Below are 26,654 nucleotides of genomic sequence, written 5' to 3'. Positions count from 1 at the left end.
CTTTGTTTATAACCCTGAAGAAAAAAAAAAAGTCTTTTCTAATATACATACCATGCACACATGCCCATGCCACACACAAAAGAAACAAAAAAGAAAAACAAATAAACAATTCCAAACTCCCTGCCCCAAAGAACTGCCTTAAAATAAAAGTGATGCAAGCTCCAATAGAGGTGCTCAAATGTCAGTGTAGTTCAGGTTCTTCTCCTGTCAAGAACTTTTTACTAAAGAGAGAAATAAATCACTATCTAAGAGATAGACACTAAAGAATTCAAAGTAAATTTCTTAAAAATTGGGTTAACTGCTCTTGGAGGCTTAAAGTAATTCAATCTCTTTTAATGTTACCATTTTCTTTAATTGGGGTTCCTGAACATACATGTCTACAATTTGTTTAAAGGCTTTTTCAGAGGTATCACAAGGTGCGGTAGAAGGGAGAATGCTGAGCACGATGCTTCCAGGACACCGCTTGTCACCCAGCCTTATCAATGTCTATTCCACAAATAAGGTTTGTTTTCTAGTGCACTGCTGTCACTACCATCATGAGAACATGTCCACCAAGGGGCCCTGGGCCCATTTCTCCTTTCCCACAGCAACTTTAATCGAACATTAATGCCACTTTAGAAAAGGAATCCCTATAAAGAAAGCCTGCTTCGCTAAATACAAAGCAACTAGATTAACTTTCCTGCCAGATGAATAAGAGAGGGAGAGAAAGGATCCCTCTGTTCACTCCCATAGATAAGAACTGTCAACCAGCGTTTTGTTTCAATCTTTCAGTCTCAAGTGCAGCAAAACCTCCTTTTAATGAGACCTCTGCTGGAAACAAAGCTGTTTTGTTTTTTAAAAAATTGACCAGCATTTATGTATTTTAAAAAATACCTCCATCAATGTGACACAGTGATGATATGAGTAATTCTGCTAAATATCAAGAGTCCTACTAAAATATACAGGATAAAAATATCTGCAATTGCCAGTTTGTCCAATCTTAGCTGACTTATTAAAAATGAGAACTGCTTGCATGGCTTTAAAGCTTGTCTTGCTTTGATCTACTTCTTAAACCAGCAGCACTGCTTCACTACCCTTTTAATTCCTTTCCTATCAGTGCAAACTGAAAGTGATCTGATAACCAGAGAGGACCTCCATAACATATTCTTTGGAATGAAAATTTATCATCCTCCATATGGTTTTAATGGCCACACAATTTACCATTTAGTAAAAGAATATGAATCAAATGAGGAAATTCATTTTATGTGAAGGGAGGAAAAGCAGATTATGAAACGGCTTGTATATTGTTATCCTTTGTTTAAACATGAATATGAAAAGAAAAGCTAAAAGGATATACAAAATGTTAACACTGATCATCCTCAAAGTGAAGGGATTATGAGTAATATTTTTTTCATTAGGTTTTTTTTTTTTTGCTTTCCTTTCTCCATTCCCAGTCAGAAAAAACTGCCAAAATATTTTAAGCCACATTCATCAAATCCCACTTGAAACTTCAAATATCTATTTTTAACTTTTCTTTTAGGAAAAATCAAGTAATATTTAAGATTATTTTATGTTTTATTGTTAATTATAAAAAGTATCTCGTTAGTAAGGGATTTATAGAATGAGGTCTTAACGTACAAGCTTCTAGGAGTACAATAAGAGAAATTTAGATGATTTTGTTTATATAAGGGGAAAAATAAAAATACTAAAACAATTGTTCTCAGCATTCCAATCAAAATGAATGTTTCTTCAGAAAAGTACACAACTCAACCAACTCAATGGCTTCCCCAAAATGGGTAATACAATAGCTCCCTTCTCTGTTAAAGCCAAACACAGCCTTATTAGCTTGATTTATCAGAAGGGAGACCAATGTGCAAGAAAGAAGCCGAGAGAACGAAACATCAAAAAAGGGTGGTCAGTTAGGCTCTTGACCTGCGCACTAAAGCAACTGAATCCATAATATAAGTAAGTTGTTATGCCTTGCTGATCCTAGTCACTTAAAACACACACACAGAGAAAAAAGTGTTCCTAGTTTAAACCATGGACCCTTCCATCTCTCTCCACCCTCAGGCCTTTGGTTTCCTTCAGTGGCAAAAGCAGCAAAATTCTATCCATGGTTGTTTATATAACTAGGCAGACTTTATGAGGAGTTCTGAAGGAACTGAGAATACAAATACAGTAAAATATAATGGTAGAATCTTAGTTGACGGGATTCAAGTACCCACTGTAATTCTTTCAACTTTGCTATGTTTGAAAGTGAACATAAAATGTTGGGAGGTGGTGAGAGGAGATTCTTATTAAATCACTCAGAAACTGAAGGCTAAAACGGATATAAAAAACTTTTAGTACTACTAAATATGATACTTTAGAAATCTTGATACTTTAGATTTTAACGCTAAAATTTTGATACTTTAGAAAAAGGAGGAAGGGGATTTCCTTTGAAAGAATACCTAAAAAAACAAGTGGCCTCTGGGGTGGAGAAAGAGAAATTGGGGCAGGGAGGTAGGGAATCTTACATTTTCACTGTGAGCCCTTTTGTAATGCTCTATTATGTTCATCTACTACTTATTCAAATAGTTTTTGAAACATCATCCTTATTGTAAAATTGCTTACTTGTCATTTTTCTTACTGGAAAAAAAAAGCAGAATGCATAACTGGCAGAAGGATTTTCTGGTAAATGAATAGTCTCATTCCCAAAACATTTAGGCTTGTGGGGAGACCGCAAGTAAAAAAGTGTCATTCCTCTAAGAATGATTACAGCACTATCATTCCCTATAACTATGAAAGATGCTGTTAAACAGAAAATGAACTAAGCCAGAAATATCAAGATCACAGCCCAAATCTGCAATTAACTAGGTAAGTAACCTTAGTGTTCCTCATTTAGGGAATGGTATGACATTATCTCAAGTAAAAAGTCCTGCCCACCTCCAATATTCTATTAGACTGTAATTTCAGTTCCAAACAGGCTGCAAATTCAATAATTAGTGAAGCACTGTAGGCATCCAGAAAAACTTCAATCGTGGCCACTGGACTCTGAGTTCTACATACACTTCTAAGTCAGTGTCAACTGACCAGAATCACAATTTCTGAAGAAGCAAAAAGCTGCATTTCAGAGAGTGCCAAGAGTTTGTTTGGTTTCTTTGTTCTAAGCTCCAGCTGGCAAAGACACTACTCAGATCACCAACTCTGAAGGGCTTCCTGCCAAAACTTAGGATCCTAATTCTAGGCAGTTTCACTGTCCTTTAGGGCTGATTACAGATCAAGTGGGGAAAAGACAGGAGAACACAAGAACGGACAAGAAGGGATGAACCTATAACTGGGAGAAGACCAAATCCAAGACGGAATAAATAAAGCCAGTGTTCTCCAAATGAAGGAAAATCTTAACTCCTTAATATTAACTTGGTATATAGCCAGTTAAAATTTACCATTCTTATGGCTGTAATTTTAAAAACAATCCATTCATTTATTCAATCCAGACATTTATGCTAAGTGCCGTAGAGGTCAAAAATAGGTCCTTCTTCCTCCTTAAGGGCTCAAGGAGAGGCTTACAACACTAGATAAATGTGTATACGAGGTGCCACGGGGGATGGAGAGGACGCTGCTTGCTGAGAAGATGGGAGACTGAGTCCCCGAGAAAGAAACATCTGAGTTCAAGCTTGATGGATGACCAGGAAAGAAAGTGGGGAAAGATGTTTCCAGAGAAGAAACAGGGTATCAGCAAGGTTGTTGATGCTGCACATAAAGCTGGCTTTGATGTGGCTGAACAGTACCATCTGTGGAATAGGGAAAGGGTAAAAAGAGAAGCTGCAGAAGTACATCCCAACAGGCCTTGTAACAAACACAACGCTAAGGACTGTAAACTCAATGGTAAGACACTAAGGAACTTCAGGCTGTCATATTCCATAGTCAGGACTCATTCTGATGGCTGTGATGTGGAAGAGGGAGTTGAGGCAGGGATACCAGTTAGAAAGTGCAAGTAAAGAGGGGGGAGGAGCTAAAGATGGCTGTTACAGGTTTCTGAATTGAGCAGCTGCGTGAAAAAGCCAGCAGAAAAAGAGATTACAAATTCAGTTTTAGTCACCTTTAATTTAAGGTGCCTGTGGAAATACTGGAGCAGAGATATAGGCAGTAGGCAGGTGGATATAGGTGATCTGGCACAGACAAGGATCTAGGAGTAATCAACAAAGTAGTATTGAATCCAAGTGAAAAGATCCAATTACCAAAGGACTAAGATGACCCTGTGCACCACAAATATTCTGAGGGGAAAAAAGGAAGAACCTAAGGAATCTGAAAAGGAACAGCCAGTGAGGAACTAATACAGAAATGTCATTTATTGTCCAGAGAATACACCAAAACAAAATATAAAAATGGAAGACAACATAAAAGAATAAAATTTTCATATTTTTTAAATTGTTGGACCCTTACATATCAAATATATACTTTAAATAGTTTATCCAGTACTATCTCTTAAATAAAGCACACTGAGCACTCTTTCCTGATGACTTGTGGTCCCCCACTAGGAAAATTAAGTAGCAAAGAGAGAGGTAACACTGGTGGCTCTGAGTTTTTCTTCTGTATGCAAAGCTGTTATGCTGAATTGTTTCTGAATTCTCCTGCCCTCCAAAGTGTTTTGTTTTTTGTTTTTGTTTTTTTGCTTTCCATCCAAAATAGAAAGCAAGATTACCTACTGAGATAAGGTTGAGCCAGGAACTTAAGAAGTACAACGTAAGTTTTAGTGAATAAAACAAATGACCCCTGCCCCTCTTTGACCTTTCAGTTAAGCATTTAATTTCAAATGTGATCACTGCTATGCAAATAAAGTGCAAAGAAAGAGACTAGTGTATGTGCTAAAAGGTGGGGAAAATATACATTTGGATTGATCTGAAGGGCTGTCAAGTAAACTCTCAAAATGGAGATGTCCTGTCCAAGAGAGAATAAAAAAGATAAATCTGAAGTCAAATGAAGAGTGGTCTTGGAGACACTCAGGGAATTCAACAAATCTCACAAACAGGGTAAGAACTCACTAAGCATAAGAACTAAAAATAATGATCAAAGTAACACTGCAGCAATTGTGGGATGACAGCCTCAACAGAAAGTAAGTAAATCGAGCATCTGACATCCCACTATTCTCAACACCAGTTAAATTTTCAAATACTTTATTGTGTGTTCACTCCTTGGCTGACTATTTAGGAGACAGAGGATGAGATGGATAGGATTAGAAAATATTAGGAGCTGGAAGAAAGACATAGGTGGGCCTAGAATTTTTTTGGTTGATCACAGCTAGAGATTTGCTTAAGTAAGTTCACAGATAAATTGCTATATTTGCCAATGTCCCAAGATCAAAGCGAAAGTGTTACCAAGTCCAAGCTTGCTCTGCTCGCCACATGACAGGCCAATGCATCGGAAACGAGGTGTTGAGGCAAAGGAATATGACTTTACTCGGAAAGCCAGCAGACCGAGAAGATGGCAGACTAGTGTCTCTGAAAAACCATCTTATCAGGGTCTGGATGCCAGTTTCTTTTATAGAATCAGAGAGGGAGACGCAGTGAGGATGTAAAATAAAAGGGCCATCATCAGTCTTGCAAAACATCTCCTGGAATGACCAGCCCCGGTGAGGAGATGTGTTAGTTTCTTTTTTCTTGCAGCCATGGACAGGTGGGCAGGGTTCCCTGAGGCAGGCCATTATGTGTGATTATAATAACAATTATAATAACAAAGGCAACAAAAAGCAAAGGTTAAAGTCCAAGAAACAGATCCAACGTGGAGTCCTATTTAGCTTTAGCTCTTCCCTGTTACAAAAGAATATCAGCTTAAATAAGTTACCATTAAACCTTGAGAAATTCTCATCAGGGACAGTTACAGATACCCTCGAAAACTCAGTGCTTTCCAGTTAGCAAAAATAAAACTTTTTAGGTTGACATTTTCTAATGGCTGAAAGTGGATAAAAGACCTTTCAAATTTTTTCCAGGTAAAAAGGGGAAAGGAAATGGGGTAGCATAGATGAGGAAGTGATATTTCTGAGTGTATCTTTTTGTGTAGCAGTATTGTTCCATGATATATTATCCTCCACATATCCAAAAGTCTTTCTCCAGGGGTGAGGGGAGAAATGGGTAAAAAATTTAAACTGTTTTGCGTGTATACGAGAAGTGAAGAAATAATAGATAATGAGAGCTGGGTTTCTGTTGCTGGAGAAAAAAACTATAAATAAGAAAAGGAGGGAGGCTAAACTGAACTCTATGATGTGAGATCAGAATCTGAGGTATCAGTATAAACCCATGGTTTTCAATATACACGCAGATAGATACAGAAATAAGAGTTTTGTAGATACGCATATGCCTACAGGATTCCTAGCTCTGTCTGCTGAGAGCCTAGAAGCAAGAAAAACCGCAATGAGCACAGCTAGCATGGAGATCTTAATTTCTAAATACTAGTCTTTAATAAAACAAACCAGAATTTCTCAGAGAAGGGGTTGGTTGCAGGGCTGGGTCAGGGAAAATGCAGCAGGAACCTGGAATATCATGTGGCACTAGAAATGAACGCACTGCTCAAAAAATTATGGGGGCTTGTCAAGAGAACACAGGAACCAGCTTGAAAGAGCTTCTAAAGGCCAAAGCTGGAATAATGTGAGCAACAAAATAATGATAACATTAGACTTTAACCCACAGAATAATAACCCATGAGTCCATACTGATGTAATCAAATAAATAAATGGGAAAGGGACAGCTCTTCATTAGAGTGGAATTTCAATTAAATGTGAAAGGAAAAGGGAAAACAGAATTACCATCAGCCAAACTCCAGAAACTGTTGCAGATAAAGATTCACCCACAGATGATAAAACTAGTGGGTGAATGTTTGAGGACTACCAGTTAAATTAAGCACAGCCCCAAATTACCTCCTCCAAAATATTTATAAATTACAGAAACAGAGTAACTTTACAGTGGAGAAATACCATCTTAACCAAGGTAAACATTACCAATAATAAGACAGATCAATATCATGAACCCCTTGACATGATGAACAACATGGTTTTTATAGTATTCTTGCCAAAAATGCACGACCTCATTCCAATGATGAAAAAACATCAGACAAACCAAGTTGAAGGGCATTCTAAAAAATAACCAATCCTCTTCAAATAGTCATAAAAGACAGAGGGAAAACTGAGGATCTGTTACAGAGTCAGACACCAAAAAGAAGTAACAACTAAACGCAAATTGGAATCCTGGAAGAGAAAAAGGAAGAACTAGCAAAATTCAAATGTGGTGGGTAATTTAGTTATTGGATCACTGTTCATTTCTTATCCTTGATAACTGTTCTACAGTTACAGTTATGTAAAACGTTAAGGGGAGTGGAATGAAAGATATAAGAGAACTCTAATATTTTTGCAACTTTTCTCTAACATTAACTCAAAATATAAAAGTTTTTCCATAAACAAAACAAAAAGACAACTTACAGACTAAGAGAAAGTATTTGCAAATCATGTAACCGATAAGGGCTTAATTTCTAAAATACACAGACAGCTCATAAACCTCAGTATCAGAAAAACAACCCAATCAAAGAATGGGCAGAAGACCTAAATAGATCCCTCTCCAAGGAGGACATACAGATGGCCAAGAGGCACACGAAAGGATGCTCAACATCACTAATTATTAGAGAAATGCAAATCGAAACTACAATGAGGTCTCACCTCACGAACCTGTTGGAATGGCTATCATCAGAAAAGTCTACAAATAATAAATGCTGGAGAGGGAGTGGAGAAAAGGAACTCCTGTACGTTGTTGGTGGGAATGAAAATTGGTGCAGCCACTATGGAAAACAGTATGGAGGTTCTTTATAAAACTAAAAATAGAGCTACCATATGACCCTGCAATCCCACTCCTGGGTATATATCCAGGGATTAACAGATATAAACCACTATATATAAAATAGATAAACAACAAGGATTTATTGTATAGTACAGGGAACTATATTGAATAGCTTATAATAACCTATAATGTAAAAGAATCTGAAGCTGTACACTTGGAACACGATCTTGTAAATCACTACAGTTAAATTAAAAATAAATATTCACAGAGCAAAAAAAACCAAAAAGGAATGGTAATGACAAGATTAATAAGGAGCTGAAAATTGCTAGGTACAAAAGAATGCCATCTTGACCACATTTGCTTTGGGCAGTAGAACATCTAAGTCATATTCTGAACTATCATATATGAGCAAATTCATCAGATTCTTATCAAAATCAAGAACATTCTTTCTTTAGCTGCTAAAGTGAAGAATATAATTAACCTATTAAAGGAACCTGAATGGGTAGTTAACACGTCTGATTTTGGAGTTTCTTTGGTTATTCCTCTCCTCCTCACTAAATCACTATCTGATTTTCAAAAAAAAAAAACTAAAAAGTTTTAGGAAGTCTTTTCAATTTCTAAATAATAAAATATATGAAAAACCATGATACTTCTCTAACAAAGCACTCAATGGAAAACAGCAAATTTGTACACTCGACAGGCCACATTTCTTTAAAATCAGCCTCCTTACTTCACCTCAACCCTAAAACTATTTTAAACAAACCACAAAATGTCTAACGTAAAGTGACAAGCTGTGTTTCAACTGCTAAGCCTCACCTGGGCACACTCCATCAGGCAGCTCCCTCCTGGTTTCCAGACCAGGCACCTTGAGGCTGAAAACTTCACTAGGAAGGAGGCAGTTGCGATAGATCAAGGTTCCGTAAGAAGTAAATATACCAGTCTGAATGTAAGCTGTTTGGTTATTAAAACTTAGGACTTTTCCCATACAAACAAAGAAGCAGTATCATTTATTTTCATGTAAATCTGGGCTTTTAAAGTAACCTGCTAATATCTATCTAACGAATCTAGTATTCACAGCCAGAAAATCAATAAAGACAAAGCGCCTAACAGAAAAGATGAGGCTGAGGGCTTGAGGAAGCACTTCAAACAAGAGGACAGTTAACACGTGGGAAAGTGCTCAACTTCCTTAATCAACAGGGTAATACAAATTAAAAACACAATTAAAGGCTACTACACAACCATACAATAAGCTAAAAGAAAACAATAATGAACACTCTAATCAAAATGCACCACTAGTGGACTTCCCTGGTGGCGCAGTGGTTAAGAATCCACCTGCCAATGTAGGGGACATAGGTTCGAACCCTGGTCCGGGAAGATCCTACAGCCACGGAGCAACTAAGCCCGTGCGCCACAACTACTGAGCCTGCACTCTAGAGCCCGTGAGCCACAAATACTGAGCCCACGTGCCACAACTACTGAAGCCTGCACGCCTAGAGCCTGTGCTTCACAACAAAGAGAAGCCACCTCAATGAGAAGCCCGTGCACCACAACAAAGAGTAGCCCCCGCTCGCCGCAACTAGAGAAAGCCCACACGCAGCAACGAAGATCTGACACAACCAAAAATAAATAAATAAATAAATTTATAAAAAGAAAAAAAAATTCACCACTAGAAGGAGTGTAAAATGGTATCACTGCTTTGGTAAGCTGGGTAAAATAAGCATACTCTATGATCAAATCAACAGAAATGTGTAAATATATTTACAAGAATGTTCACAAAAGCACTATTCTTAATAGCCAAAAACCAGAAACAATCTAGATGTCCACCAATGATAAAAGGGAAAACAATGCAACATTCACTCAATGGAAAATTACAGAGCCATGGAATGAATAAACTCTAACTACACAAATCAATATGGATGAACACTGATCAGTGTTGAAAAAAGAAGCCAGACATAAGAACATGTTTCCCTTTAAGTTTAATAACAGGTAAAATTGAAAAAAACACTGCAAAAGAAAAACTACTACGGGGGAACTAGCCCTATCAAGTATGGCCTCTTAATTAAGACATACTATAAGGCATCTACAATTAAAAGTGTGATACTGGGGCACGAGCAAATAGACCAGTGGAATAAAATGGAAAAATTCATAAACAGACCTTCAAATCACTGGAAAAATCAGTGTATGAGAAAGGTAACATCTCAAATTACTAAGGTAAAGATGCACTTTTTAATAAATGCGGCTAGAACATCTGGGCTGTCATTTGGAAAAAACATATATTAGATCTATATCTCACCATGCACAAGAATAAACTTCGAATGAATTTAGGAATCTAAATGTAAAAAACAAAACCATACAAGTACTAGAGAAAACCTGGGTGAATTCCTCTTTAATGTTAGTGTAGGGAAAGGTTTTCTAAGCAAAACTCAAAGTCTAACGGAAATAAAACAAAGTATGTAAAAAATTTTAAAAGTCTGCCTGACCAAAAAAAGAAACACAAACACAAAACACCATAAACAAAGTCTTAAGAAAACTGCAAGATACACCATGAGAGCCAATATCCCTAAAACATAAAGAAATCAAAACTGCAGAAAAAAATTCAGTAGAAAAATGGGGAAAAAATACATCACAAAAAGGATATTAAGATTTGAAAAAATGTTCAAACTCAGTCATAATTAGAGAAATGCAAATTAAAATAACACCAAGATGCCATTTCTCACCTGCCAAAGCAGTCGAAGGGCAAGACTGTGAGGCTATATTCACTCACAAATATTTCCAGGGGAAATGCAAATTCATCCTGCCTTTCTGGAGGTAAATCTGGCAATACCTAACAAAACTGAATGTGTACCTAACCTTCTGACCCAGAGATCCCACTCCTAGGAAATCTGTCCTGAAGATAAACCTCCAACAATGTGACTATACATATGTACCAGGTATTCATGGTAGCAATGTTTGTAACTACAATACTGGGAACAACCTGTATGACCAAACTTGGGAGAACGGATGAATAAATTACAGCACATCACAGAGTGGAGTACTATGCAGCTATGAAAAATGGAAGATCTCTATGAACCGACATGGAGCAATTTCAAAGACAGACCTTTAAAAGAATAAAGCAAAGTGCACAAATATCAATAGTATTCCACCCTTCATGAAGGAAAGAAGGGAATATGATATATACATGTATCTGCTCATTTGTGCAAAAGAAATATAGAAATGATAAACCAGAAACTAAAGAAATTGATTACTTACAGAGTAAGTAGGTATGGGGTGGAAGGGAGAGAGAGGGTGGTAGGACTGAGGAAGGAATGATATTTCTTTGTGGCACTGAACTACAGTAACGTTTCACATACTCCAAAATAACAAATAAATAATTAAAATAAACAAGGATGAGGTGGTGGGAACCAAAATGAAATACAAACAGTAACAGATAAACCTATCTACTACAAATGAATACCACAACCAAAGAGAATGGGTAGAAAAACACTCAGCTAAGTAACTGTGGAAAACACTATTCTGACTGGATACTGTAATGTTAAAGACACAAAGAACTGTACACAAACACTGTACTCGAGTTAAGTCAATCTGTTTCTCAGAAGGGTAGGATGGGTTAACAATCTGCTAACTACTGGACAGGTACATGAGGAATAAACAAATAACTGAATATACTGTAGACAATGAGCTGATTTCTCACTGTCAGAGAAAGATGTTACAAGAAAGGGTGAAGGCTAGAATGAAGAGTGCTGGATAGGGATCATGACGTCCATATAAACCCATGGTTTTTAGTTAAAACATACACGTACAGATAACTAGATACATGAGGAAGAAGGGGCAGCTCTTCCTTACAAAGGAATGTGGAAGAAATGAGAGAAATACAAGATCACTATTTTAGGGAAAAAACACCATAATAACTGCTGCAGGCAAGATCAAAGAGTATAACCAGTGGGCAAAAGTTTGAAGAGAAACAATCTCAAAGTATCTTGCCCAAGATATTTATCAATTACAAAGGGAAAAACAGTAAGTACCTCACCAAATGTTCAAGGTTATCACACCAGTAATAAAACATAAATATCACATACCCTTTCCTAATCTGATGCATAACCTCAATCCAATCATGAGACAACATCAGACAAACCCAAATGGAAACATTCTAAAAAATAACTGACCGCCATTCACTGAAAGTGTCCAAGTCATAAAAGACAGGAGAAGACTGAGAAACCAGAAGAACTGTCACAGTTAAAATGATAATACATTGGATATATGCACAAATAAAATATTAAAATTAATGTCACCTGTTAAACTTTTTGATGTGGTTAACAAAATTTAAATCATGTATGTGGCTCATATGATATTTCTATTAGACAGAACTGCGCTGGCTCTAATCACCAATTTTCAGGAAATATAGCGGGCAAGAAACATTGTAACTATGACAGGGAAAATCCAGACCAAGAAATTGCATAGGACAAACAATTCTGTTCCTCACCAATAAAACTGCATCGTGGGTGGGGAGGCCAGGGCCAGAGCCAGATGGGGGAATCCTACAGTCTAAGAGACGTAGGAGACACACCAAACAATCACAATGGGAGGACTTTATTTGGATCCTGTTTTTTCTCAAATATATTGAAAAAAGAAGTTGATACTTAAGATAATTAGAAACTGTACATTGACTAAATGGTGGATTTTTAAATTTACAATTTGTTTTTAAAGTGTGATAATAGTAATATAGTTATTTTTTTTAAAGAGTTCTTATCTTTTAGAGATATATACTCAAATATTAGATGAAAAGACATGTCTGGTGTTTGCTTCAGAGTAACGGGGGAGAGAGGATACAATGGGTAGAAGTATAGACGGAACAAGACTGGCCATAAACTGACGACTGGACCTGTGAGGCTAGCGTGGCGATTCATTACACGCCTCGTATACTTCTATATGGGCTCGAACTTTTTCCACTTAAAAAAAAGGAAGGCAATTGAGGGGACTACAAGTTAATTGTTGAATCTAGAAAAGACCCAAACCAAGAATCCTATGACCAAGATGCCAGGCCATTATGCAAAGTTTCCGTGGGCTGGCTCCTCAGCAGCTGCCTCCCCTTCCAGGAAAGATAAGTGCAGCGGGTCCTGGAGATGCACTAGGACCTTCTGGGAGTTTCTTGGCTGAATGTTACCTGGTCTATTACCACTAAGTGAGCACCACCGTGAAAACGGTGCCTCTGGTCCAGGAGGGACGTCAGATTTTAATCAAATAAGCAGCAGACAAATAAGTACAAGTTGTTGTACAGTGAAATACAGTTAAAGCACAGGGAGCTTAAAGCAGAGTTCTGAACTGTTTTCTGGGCTCAGGACAAGGTTCTCGAGGCTAAGTATTGGGACATGGCTCTCTGAGGAAGACAAGTCCTCAGAGCTCTGCCTGCTCTGGCTGAGGAACAAGGCAGGCAAGAAGCCTGGTTGTGGCCGCAGCAAAATGCGGGAAGGACCTGTGGGACCAGACTTGGCAGTTCAGGGAATTACAATCATCTTCACCAGCCTCAACACTGACTGGACCAGAGGCACAAAGGAAAAGCATCTCAAAGTGAAAGGACCAGTTCAGATGCATACCAAGACTCTGAGAATAGCTACAAGGAAAATTCCTGGTGGTGAAGGTTCTAAGACTTGGGATGGTTTTCAGAAGAGGCTCCACAGCGACTCACTGACTTGCACAGTCCTGAGATGGTTAAGCAGATTACCTCCATCAGCACTGAGCCAGGAGTCAGGGCTGAAGTCACCACTGCAAATTGCTGAAATCAACTGTTAATAAGTTGATAAGCACTTGTCAAAAAAAAAATTGGCACAGATGCTGGGTGAATGAGGGACAGAAGTGGGGAAGCTTTCCAGGTAGAGAAAACAGCATGTGCAAGAGCCCTAGGGTAGGAAAGCACTTTCCATGTTCATTCAAACAATATTTTGAGTTTATTATAAGCTAGACACTTTGTTAAGCTCTGTGATGACAGGACACACCAAGATGACCTTTGTTCTCATGGAGCTTACGGTCTAATGGCAGAACTGGATGATCAAAGAATGTCACAACTGAATATATTACCACAGGCTTAAATAAATACTACAAAGAATGAGTGCCATGAGAGGAACTCAAAGACAAACCTGGCAGGAAGTTCAGCACCCGCTAGGAACTAAAATGAGGACAGCACAGGTTGAGAACAGAGACCAAGAGGGGGGAAAAGATGCAAGGTGAGGCTAGAGGAGTAGGTAGGGGCCAAATAATCCTGTAGCAGCTTACTGATCATATTATGGATTTTGGTCTTTTACTTCTGAAGTCAATTAAGAAACCTAGGAGTTTTAGGATAAGCATGCATACTGGGGCACAGGGAAAGAGGGGGTACTAATCAAACTTGGATTTTGAGAAGATTGTTTTTAAAAAGACAGACTGTACGGGACAAGAAGGGGTATGATACTACTTAAGAGGCTACTACAGGAGTACAAAGAGAAGAACAGAATGTGTGTATGTGTGTATATATCTGTGTGTTGGAGGGAGGGGGGATGTAAATGGTAGAAAGTACCCATGAACGAGTGGAAAGATATGAGGTGCTCAGGAGTTAAGAACTGAACAGAATCTGCTAATCGGTCAGGTCATTCACCCTATCAGATAGGTAGCCCAACTGAACCAGGTACACTGGAGTAGGAGTAGTCTTTAGTCTCTATTCCCTAATTCGTCAGACAAAAGAGTGCATCTCTTACTTAATACTACTGTAATAAAATTTTTGAAAGTATCTCGGGAGCTCAAGGACTTTCTCTGACCACAACACACCTTGCTGGTCTGGGACTCAACTAACCTTTGTCCAGTATCAAATAAATACATACATACATAAATACATAAAATAAATAAATGTTTTAAGAGTGCACATACACAGAAATACCATAATTCCTATACACTTCTTCCCTGATATTAAGGTGGGCTTCACTTAAAATGTTTTTATTAAAAGATACAGGCAACGTAACAGCTCACCCTGTTCTGGGCACTGTGCTGAGTGTACAACCACCCTGAGACGGGTCCCTGAGTGTACTGTGATCATCTGAGTTGTACAGATGACAACACAGTATTAACTGGTAGACTCAAGATGCAGATTCCAGAGCCTAAACTCACGTAGTAAAGTAACAAAGACTTAGAGTTATTCAATGATAACCTTTTCAGTTCTTATATTGCTTGACCTCTCTCTGTGCAGCATCTGGCCTACCAAAAGACAGGTCCCTCTCTGGAAACTCTCTATTCCCTTGCTGGCCTTTCTCTTGTGTCACTACACTCAGACCACATTCAAATGAAGAGCTTCTATTCATCAAAAGACCATTAAGAGAACTACCACATTGGAAAATATACCTACAATACATATAATCAACTAGCTTTTATCCAAAAAAAAAAAATACAAAGCAAATCAATAAGATAATCCTAAAGAAAAATAGACAATAGACTCAAACAGGGCATAAACATGAAAAGTTGCTCAACTTCATCTAGTCAAAAAATGCAAATTAAAATCTCCAGTGAGATTCACTAAAGACCAACCAGAAAGGGCTAAAAGTGTCTGCTAATACCAAGTATTGGTGAAAATGCAGAGCAACAGAAACTCTCATTCACTGATGACAAGTGTAACTTGGTATAATCTCTTTGCAGAAGACATCGTCTACTAAAAGTGAAGACACACTAAACAATCCAGCAGCAATTCCATCCCCAAATACATCTTAGAGAAAAACATGCACATGTTCACCAAGAAAGATGAACAAGTGTTCATCTTAATAGTGGAAGCATTATTCTTAATAGCCCAAAGTAGTAAACAACCCAAATGCCCATCAATGGTAGAATAAATACACTGTAGTACATTCACACAATAAAATACTAAACAGCAATGAAGATGAATGAATTCATAATGCAACAACAGATAAATTTTAAAAACATAAAGTCAGAATAGTAGCTGTCTTGGGGAAAGAATGGTGCTGGCAGGAAGATCCTAACACATAGGTCTTACAGTCGGGACAGTGGCTCACTGGCAGGATAAGGTTATCAGGTAGAGGGCAATGAAGGAAGCTGAAGAGCTGCCAATATTCTACTCCTTGAGCTGGGTGGTGCTTACATGGGTGTTCACTTTGTGATAATTCATTAATGTACATGTGCTATCTGCGCTTTTACATAGGAATTATGTTTCACAATAAAAAAGTATAAAAAATGAAGTCAGCTCCCAACACCTAAGTCAAGGTAATTTACATAAAATCTGGATTTACAACCAGTTCTGGAAAAAAAACGGAAGATCCAGCATGCTGTCTTCGCCACCGGCAACAATCAGCTGGGGCGGGGCAATATCGGCCTCCTTCAGAGGAGCTCCTGCTCTCTGACCCCACAGCACCCTCTCTTCCTGCTCTCGTGAGTCACGACTCGCCTAACACCATTCCATACTCGTCTCCTTGACACTCCTTACAGCACATGAACGTAAAAGCATGCGCATGTGTGAATTATAAAGCCTAGAAGCAAGTGTGCCATTAGCCAGAGCAGTAAATTTAACCTCAGATTCCTCACCTATGAAACAGAGGTCACAAGAGCACCTACCACAATTGTTAAGATCAGATGAGGCAATGCACATAAAACAGCTAGCTTAGTATTGTCACAGAATCAGCACTCAGTATTAGGAGGCTATTATTTATTATTAACACACATTTCTCATATTTACAACTAGGATGTAAATCTGCTTGCCATGGCCACTGTCTTCTGACTTTACAGGAAATACAGCATCAAAATATGGGTTGGTATACGTTTGTTTAATTAAATACTCCAACATGTATCACTGTTTAAAAAAGAAAAATAGGGACTTGCTGGTGGTGCAGTGGTTAAGAATCCGCCTGCCAATGCAGGGAACACGGGTTCAAGCCCTGGTCTGGGAAGATCCCACATGCCACGGAGCAACTAGGCCCGTGCACCACAACTACTGAGCCTGTACTCTAGAGCCCACAAGCCACAACTACTGAAGCCCGTGCACCTAGAGCCCGTGCTCTGCAACAAGAGAAGCCACCGCAATGAGAAGCCCGCACCACAACGAAGAGTAGCCCCCGCTCGCTGCAACTAGATAGAGAAAGCCCGCGCAGCAACAAAGACCCAACACAGCCAAAAATAAATAAATAAATTTATTTTAAAAAAAAAAAAAAGAAAAAAGAAAAACAGTAAATAAATCTTCCAAAGTTCCTTTACATGACACCACTGGGAAAGATTTCCTACAATTATACTTTGAAAAGTACACTTGTGTTTACTTGTTTTTGCCGAACCACGAATTTCTCCCCATCAGGGCTTTCACTGGTCTGATCAGTGTCAGGTAAATGGATACCTATGAAAATACACTTTAAGATAATGGATTTTAAGACCTCAGTCATAAAACGCCCTCAAAATTAAAACTGACTTTTCAAGTTAAACAGCATATGAACACCAAAAGCAGCTCCCTATTTTTCACATAGTTGTTAGTGTACCAACACCTAGCCAATACACTTAACCTAATTCTTGCCCCTCAGACAAGTATACATTTTCCCCCAAAAACCCACAAAAGTCTAATTCAAAATACTTTTTCCAGAAGCCAATCTGACAGTAAGCCCTCCTAAAACGGAAGACTACGAATTTCACCCACGAATATAATGATAGCTAATGAACTAGTCACCCACAATGTCCATCGTCTCACAGACACAACACTGAGCAAGAGAAGCCATATACAAGAGTCCACACCAGAAGATTCTGTTTGTGTAAAGTTCACAGGCAAAACCACAGTGTTTACGGAATGCGTAAGTGGTAAAATTATACAGAAAAACTAGAAAATAAGTAATATAGAAGACAAGATACTTATAATCTTTGGGGAAAGCAGGTTATGATCCAGAAATGGCCTGTTAGGAATTCTAGTGCTCATCATCATTTTATTTACAGTATTTTATTTGTTGCTTTCTGCCCACACCATTAAAGTGGTCCACAAGTACAGCATAGTGATATGTTCACTGCTCTATTTCTAGCACCTAGAACAGTGCCTGGTTCATACTAGGCCAGCAGTGAGTATCTGTTAAATACAGAATACAGTTTCAAAAATCCAAATTGTTACATATTTAACAACTGGCTAGACCCTAAATATAATAGTAACAGCCAGCTTACTGTCCATTTTCCATGTCAGTATATTCAAGGAGTTATAAGTATATAAGTAAATTCTAATTACTTTATAATTCTTAACCTTTTTCTCCTATTTAGACTTTCACCAAATGCGTGAATGTATCCAAATTCAACTGAAACATTTTTTTTTTTAAATTAACAAGGGAAAACGCGGAAACTCATGTGTTACAGTAAGCCCAGGCTCTAGATGGGATTCTACCACCTTCCCCAACCAAAAAAGCACAGCAGAGTGCTATGCTCTTATAAGATGACCTGGAGTGTGCTCATATTTATTTTAAGAGTAAAAACTCAAATTCTTTGGATCTTAAAAATGAATTACACATTTCACAGCTGATTATTACAATACAGGGCAGCTAAAAACTATAAGCCTTTAGAGGACAGGGATCCAAAACAAAATGTGCTCAATAAATACTTGCTGAACTAACAAAAAGAATCTCATTACTGATAACCTCCTGAATTTTAGCATTATGTATTGAATTAAGAGAACAATCATAAATTAAGTTTAATTCAGTTATCAAAAACTGTGTACAAACCCAAAAGATTACTAGCAACAATTTGAAAGAGTGAAAATTCCTAAAATAACCAAGAAAAAAATGAACTTTCACTCTTTGGGAATGTACACTATTTTTAAAAAACAAAAACAAAAAATATTTCAGCAAATCAAAAATAATTTTTTTAATCAAGCCAGGCATATACTAATCTTATGTTCCTAATTAGCATCCCTGCAAAGTAATATTCGTTCCAGTTTTCACCTCTCTTCTGGGCATGATAAACTAGAATGATTGAGGTCACTCACCAATCAACTCACTTCCCAGCGTTCTATCAGCATGAAAGAGTTAAGAGTGTTCTAATATACACTGAAATGCACCTACAGCACAAATTAAAACTTACCTTTTGATCTATCCCAAAGTTAAGGGCTTTCTGAGATTCAGTATTAACACTACATATGTAACAGTTAGGGCTTGTTATTAAATCTCAAATGGTATTTTGTGGTATGAATTTTGGCAACATTGGTTTTCTCATATTAAAACTACTCTGTGGGAAAGTCGATCACTCAGAGTCCATTATTGTCACACATTTTTAGGATATAACATGAAATTCCCTACCCATGAACTCATCGCACACACTTCTCATTATTAAGAATGTATCTGTTTAGGAAGGCATGGAAATCAAGCACCTGGCTAACCCATAAAGAAGCAACCTGAAGCCACTCTTCTCTGCAATAAATAAATTAGGAAGCACTCTAGGTCAGCAGTAGCAAAAGACCTATTTTTATTGCTGGCTTATATTAGAAATACTATACTAAAACAGACCAATTTTAGATTAAATTCAAAACTTGGTAAACTGTTCTAACGTGTCTCTTTCTACAAGATTAAAAGTTAAGCTAAGAAGGTTTTCCAAGATTGTCTTTCAAAATTCACAGATGCAAAGCAAGTTCTAGTCAAATATTTCAGAAATATCATACTAGACATAAACTATCTTTTAATCTTATTTAACATTTGATCAAAAACTCTACGAATAAAAAATAACTCTGCTTGTCCCATGGCTGGTCTCCAGCCCTACCACGCTCTGTCAGTGCTCGACCCTGAGTGCGCGATTGGCATGGAGCCTGCAGTGAGCTGTGGCTGGGCGGCCAGGGACCAGTGGCACCACACGTGGATTTACAGACGGACTCGTGGTCTTTCATTACACTGAATTTTTATCATGTCAGAACTACGTCAATAAACAGGATTACACTTCCAATTTTTTCACCAAAATTATTATTTTTAATGACACTTTCCTTAGCAGCTTGGTGATCTGTCTTGTTTATACTCAGTTTTATTCTTAGAACTGTACTGAGTTTACATTTGGTCTCTAAATAGAAAAAAGATTAAAGAGCAAGTAAAAGTCAGAGCCAGTACATTGTTACCAGGCTTGAAAAAAAAAAAAAAAAAAAAAGCAGTGAAACTACTGTAATCTTTCTCCTTCAAACCAAACAGGAAACAGTACTATATATACTACATTACAGCTCTCAAAGCCACAGATTGGTTTTAACCTCATTATTTGTTGGTGTGGATGGCTGACCTCCACTATCACTCACTAGTGGGGAAGCACTGTAGATTTGGAAAGTACCTGTCTAATGGAGCTGTCCTAAAATGAACTTAAGAGTTATAAATGCAGTCAGGATTATCAACCAAGCACATAAATGACAGTTTTAACCACAAGCATCTACCATGTCAAACACACTAACGTAAAAAATTAAGTCTTCGCCTTAAATACTATAAAAAATATTTCTAGTGAAAAACAAGTATTGTACAAATTTGGCAGGTAAAGAAAAATATTACTACAGTGAAGCCCAATAAACGTTGGCACACACAATTAGTGAATTCTCATAAAGCACAGTGAGTTTTTAATTTACCTTTAAAGCAGTATGAAGCAAATACCAATCACTAAGTACCAAAATTAAAACTACGTCATAACAGCCACTGAGGACACAATTCCTATCTATAAGGACTAATTTTGTAATTAGTTTTGTTCATTTTGCTTTATTCTACAGTTTTTAACTTTCAAATGTTCAGCTGTTAAGGAAAGTTCATTGTGCCTTATTTGATAACTATAAATCAATTCCTAAGAAGTGGTGTAAATAATTTCCATACTAAACCACATTATAATTTTAAAAATAATCAACCAGGCGAAAAACATTCTGTTCCTGAGACAAAATGGAAACTTTTAAGCAGCAAAATCTAATAAGCATACAGTACAATGTTACATTTTATTGCTTCCTCTTAAGTGAAACAGCTTAAAAATCCAGAAGCCACTGCACTTGCTTCAGCCACTTTCTGTGATTCAACAAATGGAAATGTTCCCAATTATTCATATCATTTTCTTACATAATTAAACAATTCCTTGGTGAGACAGAGAACCGCCCTCAAATTCCTGTTTTCAACTTTTGAATCATTTCATATCAGGTACACTAGTAATTCTGTTTGCAAATTCAGATGTATATCTGAACTTTTCCTTTATTACTTAAGTTAATATCATGCACTGAGAAGCCCTTTCCAATTGAAATATATATTTTTTAAAAGCATCCTACACTTTCTTCTAGTATTTTATGATTTATCTTCTTTGCACTTTTTCAAACATTTCATTTGGATTTTTTTTTCGGGGGGGTGGTCTTAGAATAAATTTTTTTTTTTTTAAAGAGGATAACCAACAGTCCCAGCACTATTTATTGAATAATCCATCCTTTCTCCAGTAATCTTCCATGTTATTTTTATCATACAGTCTCAATTTTCCCTCTTGCTGGCTAGTTGAATTTAGGCAAGTTACTTTCTCTCTGTGTTTCAATCTCCTCATCCATAAACTGGGGAATAACAGTAGTGCTCACTTCATATCGATACTGGGAACTACATCAGTTAATTCATGTTAAGCACTTAGAACAATAGCTGACACACATTAAATGCTGACGATCATAATCACTAAAAGCTCATAAACACACAGATGTTTCTGGACTCTGTGATTCCAATGTCTATTCCTGAGCTAAAAGACTGCTTCAAATTACTTTGAATTTATAACACATTAGGTTTTCTAATAAGGTATTCTTTTTCCAAAAATTTCATGGCTATCATCCATTTATTTTATCAGATAAACTTTCTCATCAATATGTCAAGTTTTCGACAATACCGCACTGGAATTCTATTTGGAATTGTGTTAACATTTATACACCAACTCTAGGAAATTTGGTATATTCTACAAGAGTCACTCTCCCCCATTCAGAGAGTATATTTTCTCATCTCATTTATTGAGGTTTTATGTCCTTTAAAATTAGGTAAGTTACCAACAATTGTTATATTTATTCCTAGGTACAACCGTTTTGGAGAAAGATTTAGTGGCGTATATCAGAATTTTAAATGCACATACCCTTTGACCCAGAAATTCCACTTTTAAGAATTTGACATACAGTAATACTATATAAGTGCAGATATAAAAATATAAGGCTACTTATTACAATAAAATCCTGGAAACAAATTAAATGTCTATCAGTAAGGCAATAATGACCTGCAGCATATTCATGGGATGGAATATTCAACCATTACAAAGGATATAGAATCAAAGGTACTGGTTTCGAGAAGAGTTCTACAAACTATTACGCTAAAAGCAAGAAAAGCAAGCTGCAAAATTAATGTCTTCACTTTTTTTTAACTGGGAAGTGGAGGAAACAAAAATATATGTAAAGTATTGAGTACACAGCCTGGTTCTTCTTAAGCATTTTAATCACCTTACAAAATTAAACGTGACTTGGTTGGTTGAATACTATTTCATTTCACCTATTTTTTACGGCCTGCCTTGCTCTACATAAGATTTAACGGTGGCCTCATAACACAGCATTTCAGAAAAATAAGCTTTCAACTGACATTCTACTCATAAATATTTAAGAATGCAAACGTCCCTAAAATGTAATGTTTAACTAGTGATATTTTTCAAGATGCCATAAAATCTCAACACCATAATTCAGGAGAAAATGTATGACTCCTTCTAAATCATCATTTTACTATGGCAATCTATTGAAAACTTACTTCACTCCATACATGAAATAACCTTCTTACAGTGTGTGGTCTTGGATATTAAGTGCCAGAGATCACACTGCAGGAACACAGTGACACTCTCTGTTAATACGGAAACAAAGCCTTTCCTCCCAAGAAAAGTAAATAATGTAAGCTTATTTTAAAATCATGCAAAATTCTGCCTTTTATTCTAAATCTTTAGATTGTTCTTAATCAGTGTAAGGTCAAAAAGGTACACATGAAAGTTTTCTTAAAGAGAGAACACTAAATTCCTTAGAAGAATTTATTCACTACTAAATGTAACCGCTAACTTCTGCCAGCCAAAAAACAAGGTCTTGAGATCAGAAACTCCAGGGCCTTATTATACCTGCTCCGAGATACTATGAATAAACATTTCAAACAGAAAAACAAACAAAAACAATCAAACCAGTACCTGCGTAAGCACTTTGATACTGTTTGAAGTAATGAATTGATTTTTAAGGGAGAAGATTTTTACTCTTCACATTTCTGTATTCCTTCAATCGTTTAAAAGAGCAGGTACTATTTTATGGTGAAAAAGGTTAAAATGTACAAAAGGAGAGAAGAATATTAACTGATTTTTAAGAACTTCAGCTTTTTAATGTCATATACAAAGTGGTTTGAAAGCACTGAGAAAATGGCATAATACTTCAAAGCACATGGAAAAATTGATAGGAAAAAGTGTTAGTTTTTTGAGGAACCCACACGTCTTTGCCAATTTTTATTGTTTAGAGTTCATCTAATTGTCCATTTTTAAGGGTATTTTGTGGTACTTCTGAAAGTTTAATTCAAACTAAACTATTAAAAACTGTTAAGAGATTAGTTTTTTCAATGTTACCGTAAGTAAATAAAACAGAGTTAAAACAACAAAAATCCAACCTACTCCACACAGGCTGAGTGTTTGCCGTCCCAATGTCTTGTCGCGGGCGCGCGCATACCAGCGACAGTGACATCAGATCGAAACCACACGGTTTCGCCAGGGACCAACCACTCCCGCAAAGACAGCAGCCGCCGCCCACCGGGGTGGCTCCAGCCCGACCTCCGCTCCCCGCGCCCGGCTTCCCGGCGGGACCTGTTGCGCGTTCCTGCCCGCCCTGCTCCCTCCCCGCGCGGGCATGAGCCGGGGACTGCCAGCGACGCCGCCGCGATGCACCTGCCTGGGCCCCGGCCCTCCCCACCCCCGGCCGCCCGCCCGCTCCTCGGGCCCCGGCCCAGCCGCCAGCCCGCGGGAGGAGGAAGACGGGCCCCCGACGGGACGGGCCCCCGAAGCGCTCACCTTGGCGGCCGCGGCCCTGGCGGACATCTTGTCTCTCCGGTGCCGCACGACGCTCCTCGGACCCGAGACTCCTCGCCGCCAGCCACCGGCTCCTCACGCAGCTGCCCAGATAAACATCTCCCGGGAGCGAGCGGGGCGGGGGCGCCGGAGAGGCCCGGCCCACGGGGAGGGGACTCAACTCGGACAAAAGTCCGCGCCGCGCCAGCCCCGCCCGGGGCTCCCCAAGGGGCGCGCCCGGCCGCAGCCCCGCCACCGGCACGGGCCCGCCCGCTCAACGCTCGGCAGCACCGAGCCCTCCGCGGCCCGCCCGCCGGCTCCCTGCGAGCCGCTTCCGCACGTAACTTCCCAGGAACGAGCCGCAACGACGGGACGTGGCGTCCGCGGGCTGAGCCGGCGCCGGCAACTGCGGATGGCCACGCAAACCTGCCAACCCGACCCGGCCCACTGAGCATGCCCGGCCGGGGGGCGGGGCCGTGGCAGGGGCAGGGCCGCGCGTGGGGGCGGGGCCGCGGCGGGGGCGGGGCCACGAGGGCGAGGGGCGAGCGGCTGGTCAGCTTCCTGTCCGGACGCGACCCCTGTCGCGGAAGGAAAAGCCCAGTTTCCGAAGTAGCTTGGAGACGGAGTTTCCTGTTTGTTCGCATCAGGGGTCAGGCGGAAAGCGCCCCCGAGGAGCGAGCCTCCGTGTACCCAGCCTTTGCGACTTGAACAGAGACACACCTGGCCGCGGCCCCCGCCGCCCGCCTGCCTAGGCCTCGCTGTGAAGTGCGTCCTGGCTGTCGCTGTGGACGGATCGACTGCCCCGCGGACACTGGTCACGGGGTCACGGGCACCAGGGGGCTCACGCACACGAGGCCTCGATATAGACCCAACACCCCCTTCTCCAGCCGGTACAGACAGGGATCCCAAAAGCATATTTTTGGCATAAAATATGTTGAAATTCTTAGTGGCGAGAGAAGGGGAGGCGCCCAGCAGAAAAGGCTGCGAGGACGTTCGGTCCACGGTCCGGCTGATCAGCCCGCAGTGCAGACGCCCTCACTAGACACCAAGGAGTATTTAAGAAACCTTTCCCGCCCTCATTATTCTACACTCTGTAAAATGTAAAGCTCTTCACAAATGTCAGGCATTCTTAGTAACATTAAATGGTAAGCTCCTTAAAAGTACCTAGTATAGTGCCATAAAAGGTACACAAGAAACAGAAAAAAGCAGAAACATCAGGTTTTAAACGATGGTTTTCTCTTTAGAATTCAAACTGTATGAAAAGATCTAACTTGTAACCAAGAAATATCTGTATATCATACATAAATATCAATTAAAATTTCAAAAATATAATACATTTTGCAACCTGAAGCTATGGAACTAGAAAAAAGCATTCTGCAAATCAAACCCTTATTCTTTTTTTTCCCCATGCACAGAAATGGTTATAGTCACTTTTGTTTTAAAGTCATGTTGGATGTGACTTTTGTTTTTGGACAAAGTATTATCTATTCTTTTAAGAACTGTAATTAAAACTTCCTTATGAACAAATACTATTTTTTTTAAATTGTGATATATTTTATTTGAAAAGGTAGCTGTGGAAGACCTTCCACATTATCTTTATTAGTCTTCCCATTTAATAAGATGTGCAATCAGCATGACCTGCCTAGAACTAGACATTGTGCCTTTAACAGACCTAAACCTAGAAATGTTATCTACAAATGCACTGAGACCTTTCCTCTTTCCTCATTTGTCACTTTTCATCAAGCCTACCGTATATAAGTTAAATGCTAGATTACATAATGATCTGTCAAAGATCTAATACATCTGATGGCAATTTTAGTTTATTTTCCTTTTGCCATGGTTTTAAAAATCATGAAATCAAGCAAGAAATTTAACCTTGAGAATACTATGCTTTAAAAATTACATTGATAAAAATATTTCAATGAAAAATAGTATACTTTAAAATTTTTTTCAGTGGTAGTTATAATATCTAAATTAAGCTGTACGAATGGGAGAAAATATCTGCAAATGAAGCAACTGACAAAGGATTAATCTCCAAAATTTACAAGCAGCTCATGCAGCTCAATATCAAAAAACCGAACAACCCAATCCAAAAATGGGCAGAAGACCTAAATAGACATTTCTCCAAAGAAGATACACAGATTGCCAACAAACACATGAAAGGATGCTCAACATCACTAATCATTAGAGAAATGCAAATCCAAACTACAATGAGGTATCACCTCACACCCGTCAGAATGGCCATCATCAAAAAATCTGCAAACAGTAAATGCTGGAGAGGATGTGGAGAAAAAGGAACCCTCTTGCACTGTAGGTGGGAATGTAAATTAATACAGCCACTATGGAGAACAGTATGGAGGTTCCTTAAAAAACTAAAAGTAGAACTACCATACGACCCAGCAATCCCACTACTGGGCATATACCCTGAGAAAACCATAATTCAGAAAGAGTCATGTACCGCAATGTTCACTGCAGCTCTATTTACAATAGCCAGGACATGGAACAAACCTAAGTGTCCATCAACAGATGAATGGATAAAGAAGATGTGGCTCATATATACAATGGAATATTACTCAGCCATAAAAAGAAACGAAACTGAGTTATTTGTAGTGAGGTGGATGGACCTAGAGTCTGTCATACAGAGTGAAGTAAGTCAGAAAGAGAAAAACAAATACCGGATGCTAACACATATATATAGAATCTAAAAAAAAAAAAAAATGTTCTGAAGAACCTAGGGGTAGGACAGGAATAAAGACGCAGATGTAGAGAATGGACTTGGGGACACGGGAAGGGGGAAGGGTAAACTGGGACGAAGTGAGAGAGTGGCATGGACATATATACAGTACCAAATGTGAAACAGATAGCTAGTGG

The 26,654-nt window shown here is 38.6% G+C and overlaps 1 protein-coding gene across 6 annotated transcripts in view; it reads right to left on the bottom strand.

The window, feature by feature from the left end:
* Positions 1–24,208, bottom strand: part of TJP1 (tight junction protein 1) — a 113,300-nt gene extending 89,092 nt beyond the window's left edge. For all 6 annotated transcript variants that reach the window (XM_036843346.1, XM_036843347.1, XM_036843348.1 and 3 more), the window contains exon 1: positions 23,787–24,208. In XM_036843346.1, coding sequence (XP_036699241.1) covers positions 23,787–23,813 — 27 coding nt within the window. In that variant the 5' untranslated portion in view covers positions 23,814–24,208. The remainder of the gene's footprint in view (positions 1–23,786) is intronic.
* Positions 24,209–26,654: the final 2,446 nt, after the last annotated feature.

This window comes from Balaenoptera musculus, chromosome 2, assembly GCF_009873245.2.
Source record: "Balaenoptera musculus isolate JJ_BM4_2016_0621 chromosome 2, mBalMus1.pri.v3, whole genome shotgun sequence".
In the NCBI taxonomy this organism is placed as follows: Eukaryota; Metazoa; Chordata; class Mammalia; order Artiodactyla; family Balaenopteridae; genus Balaenoptera; species Balaenoptera musculus.
Note: the sequence above shows the minus strand (reverse complement) of the source record. Positions and strands in the feature narration are given on the sequence as shown.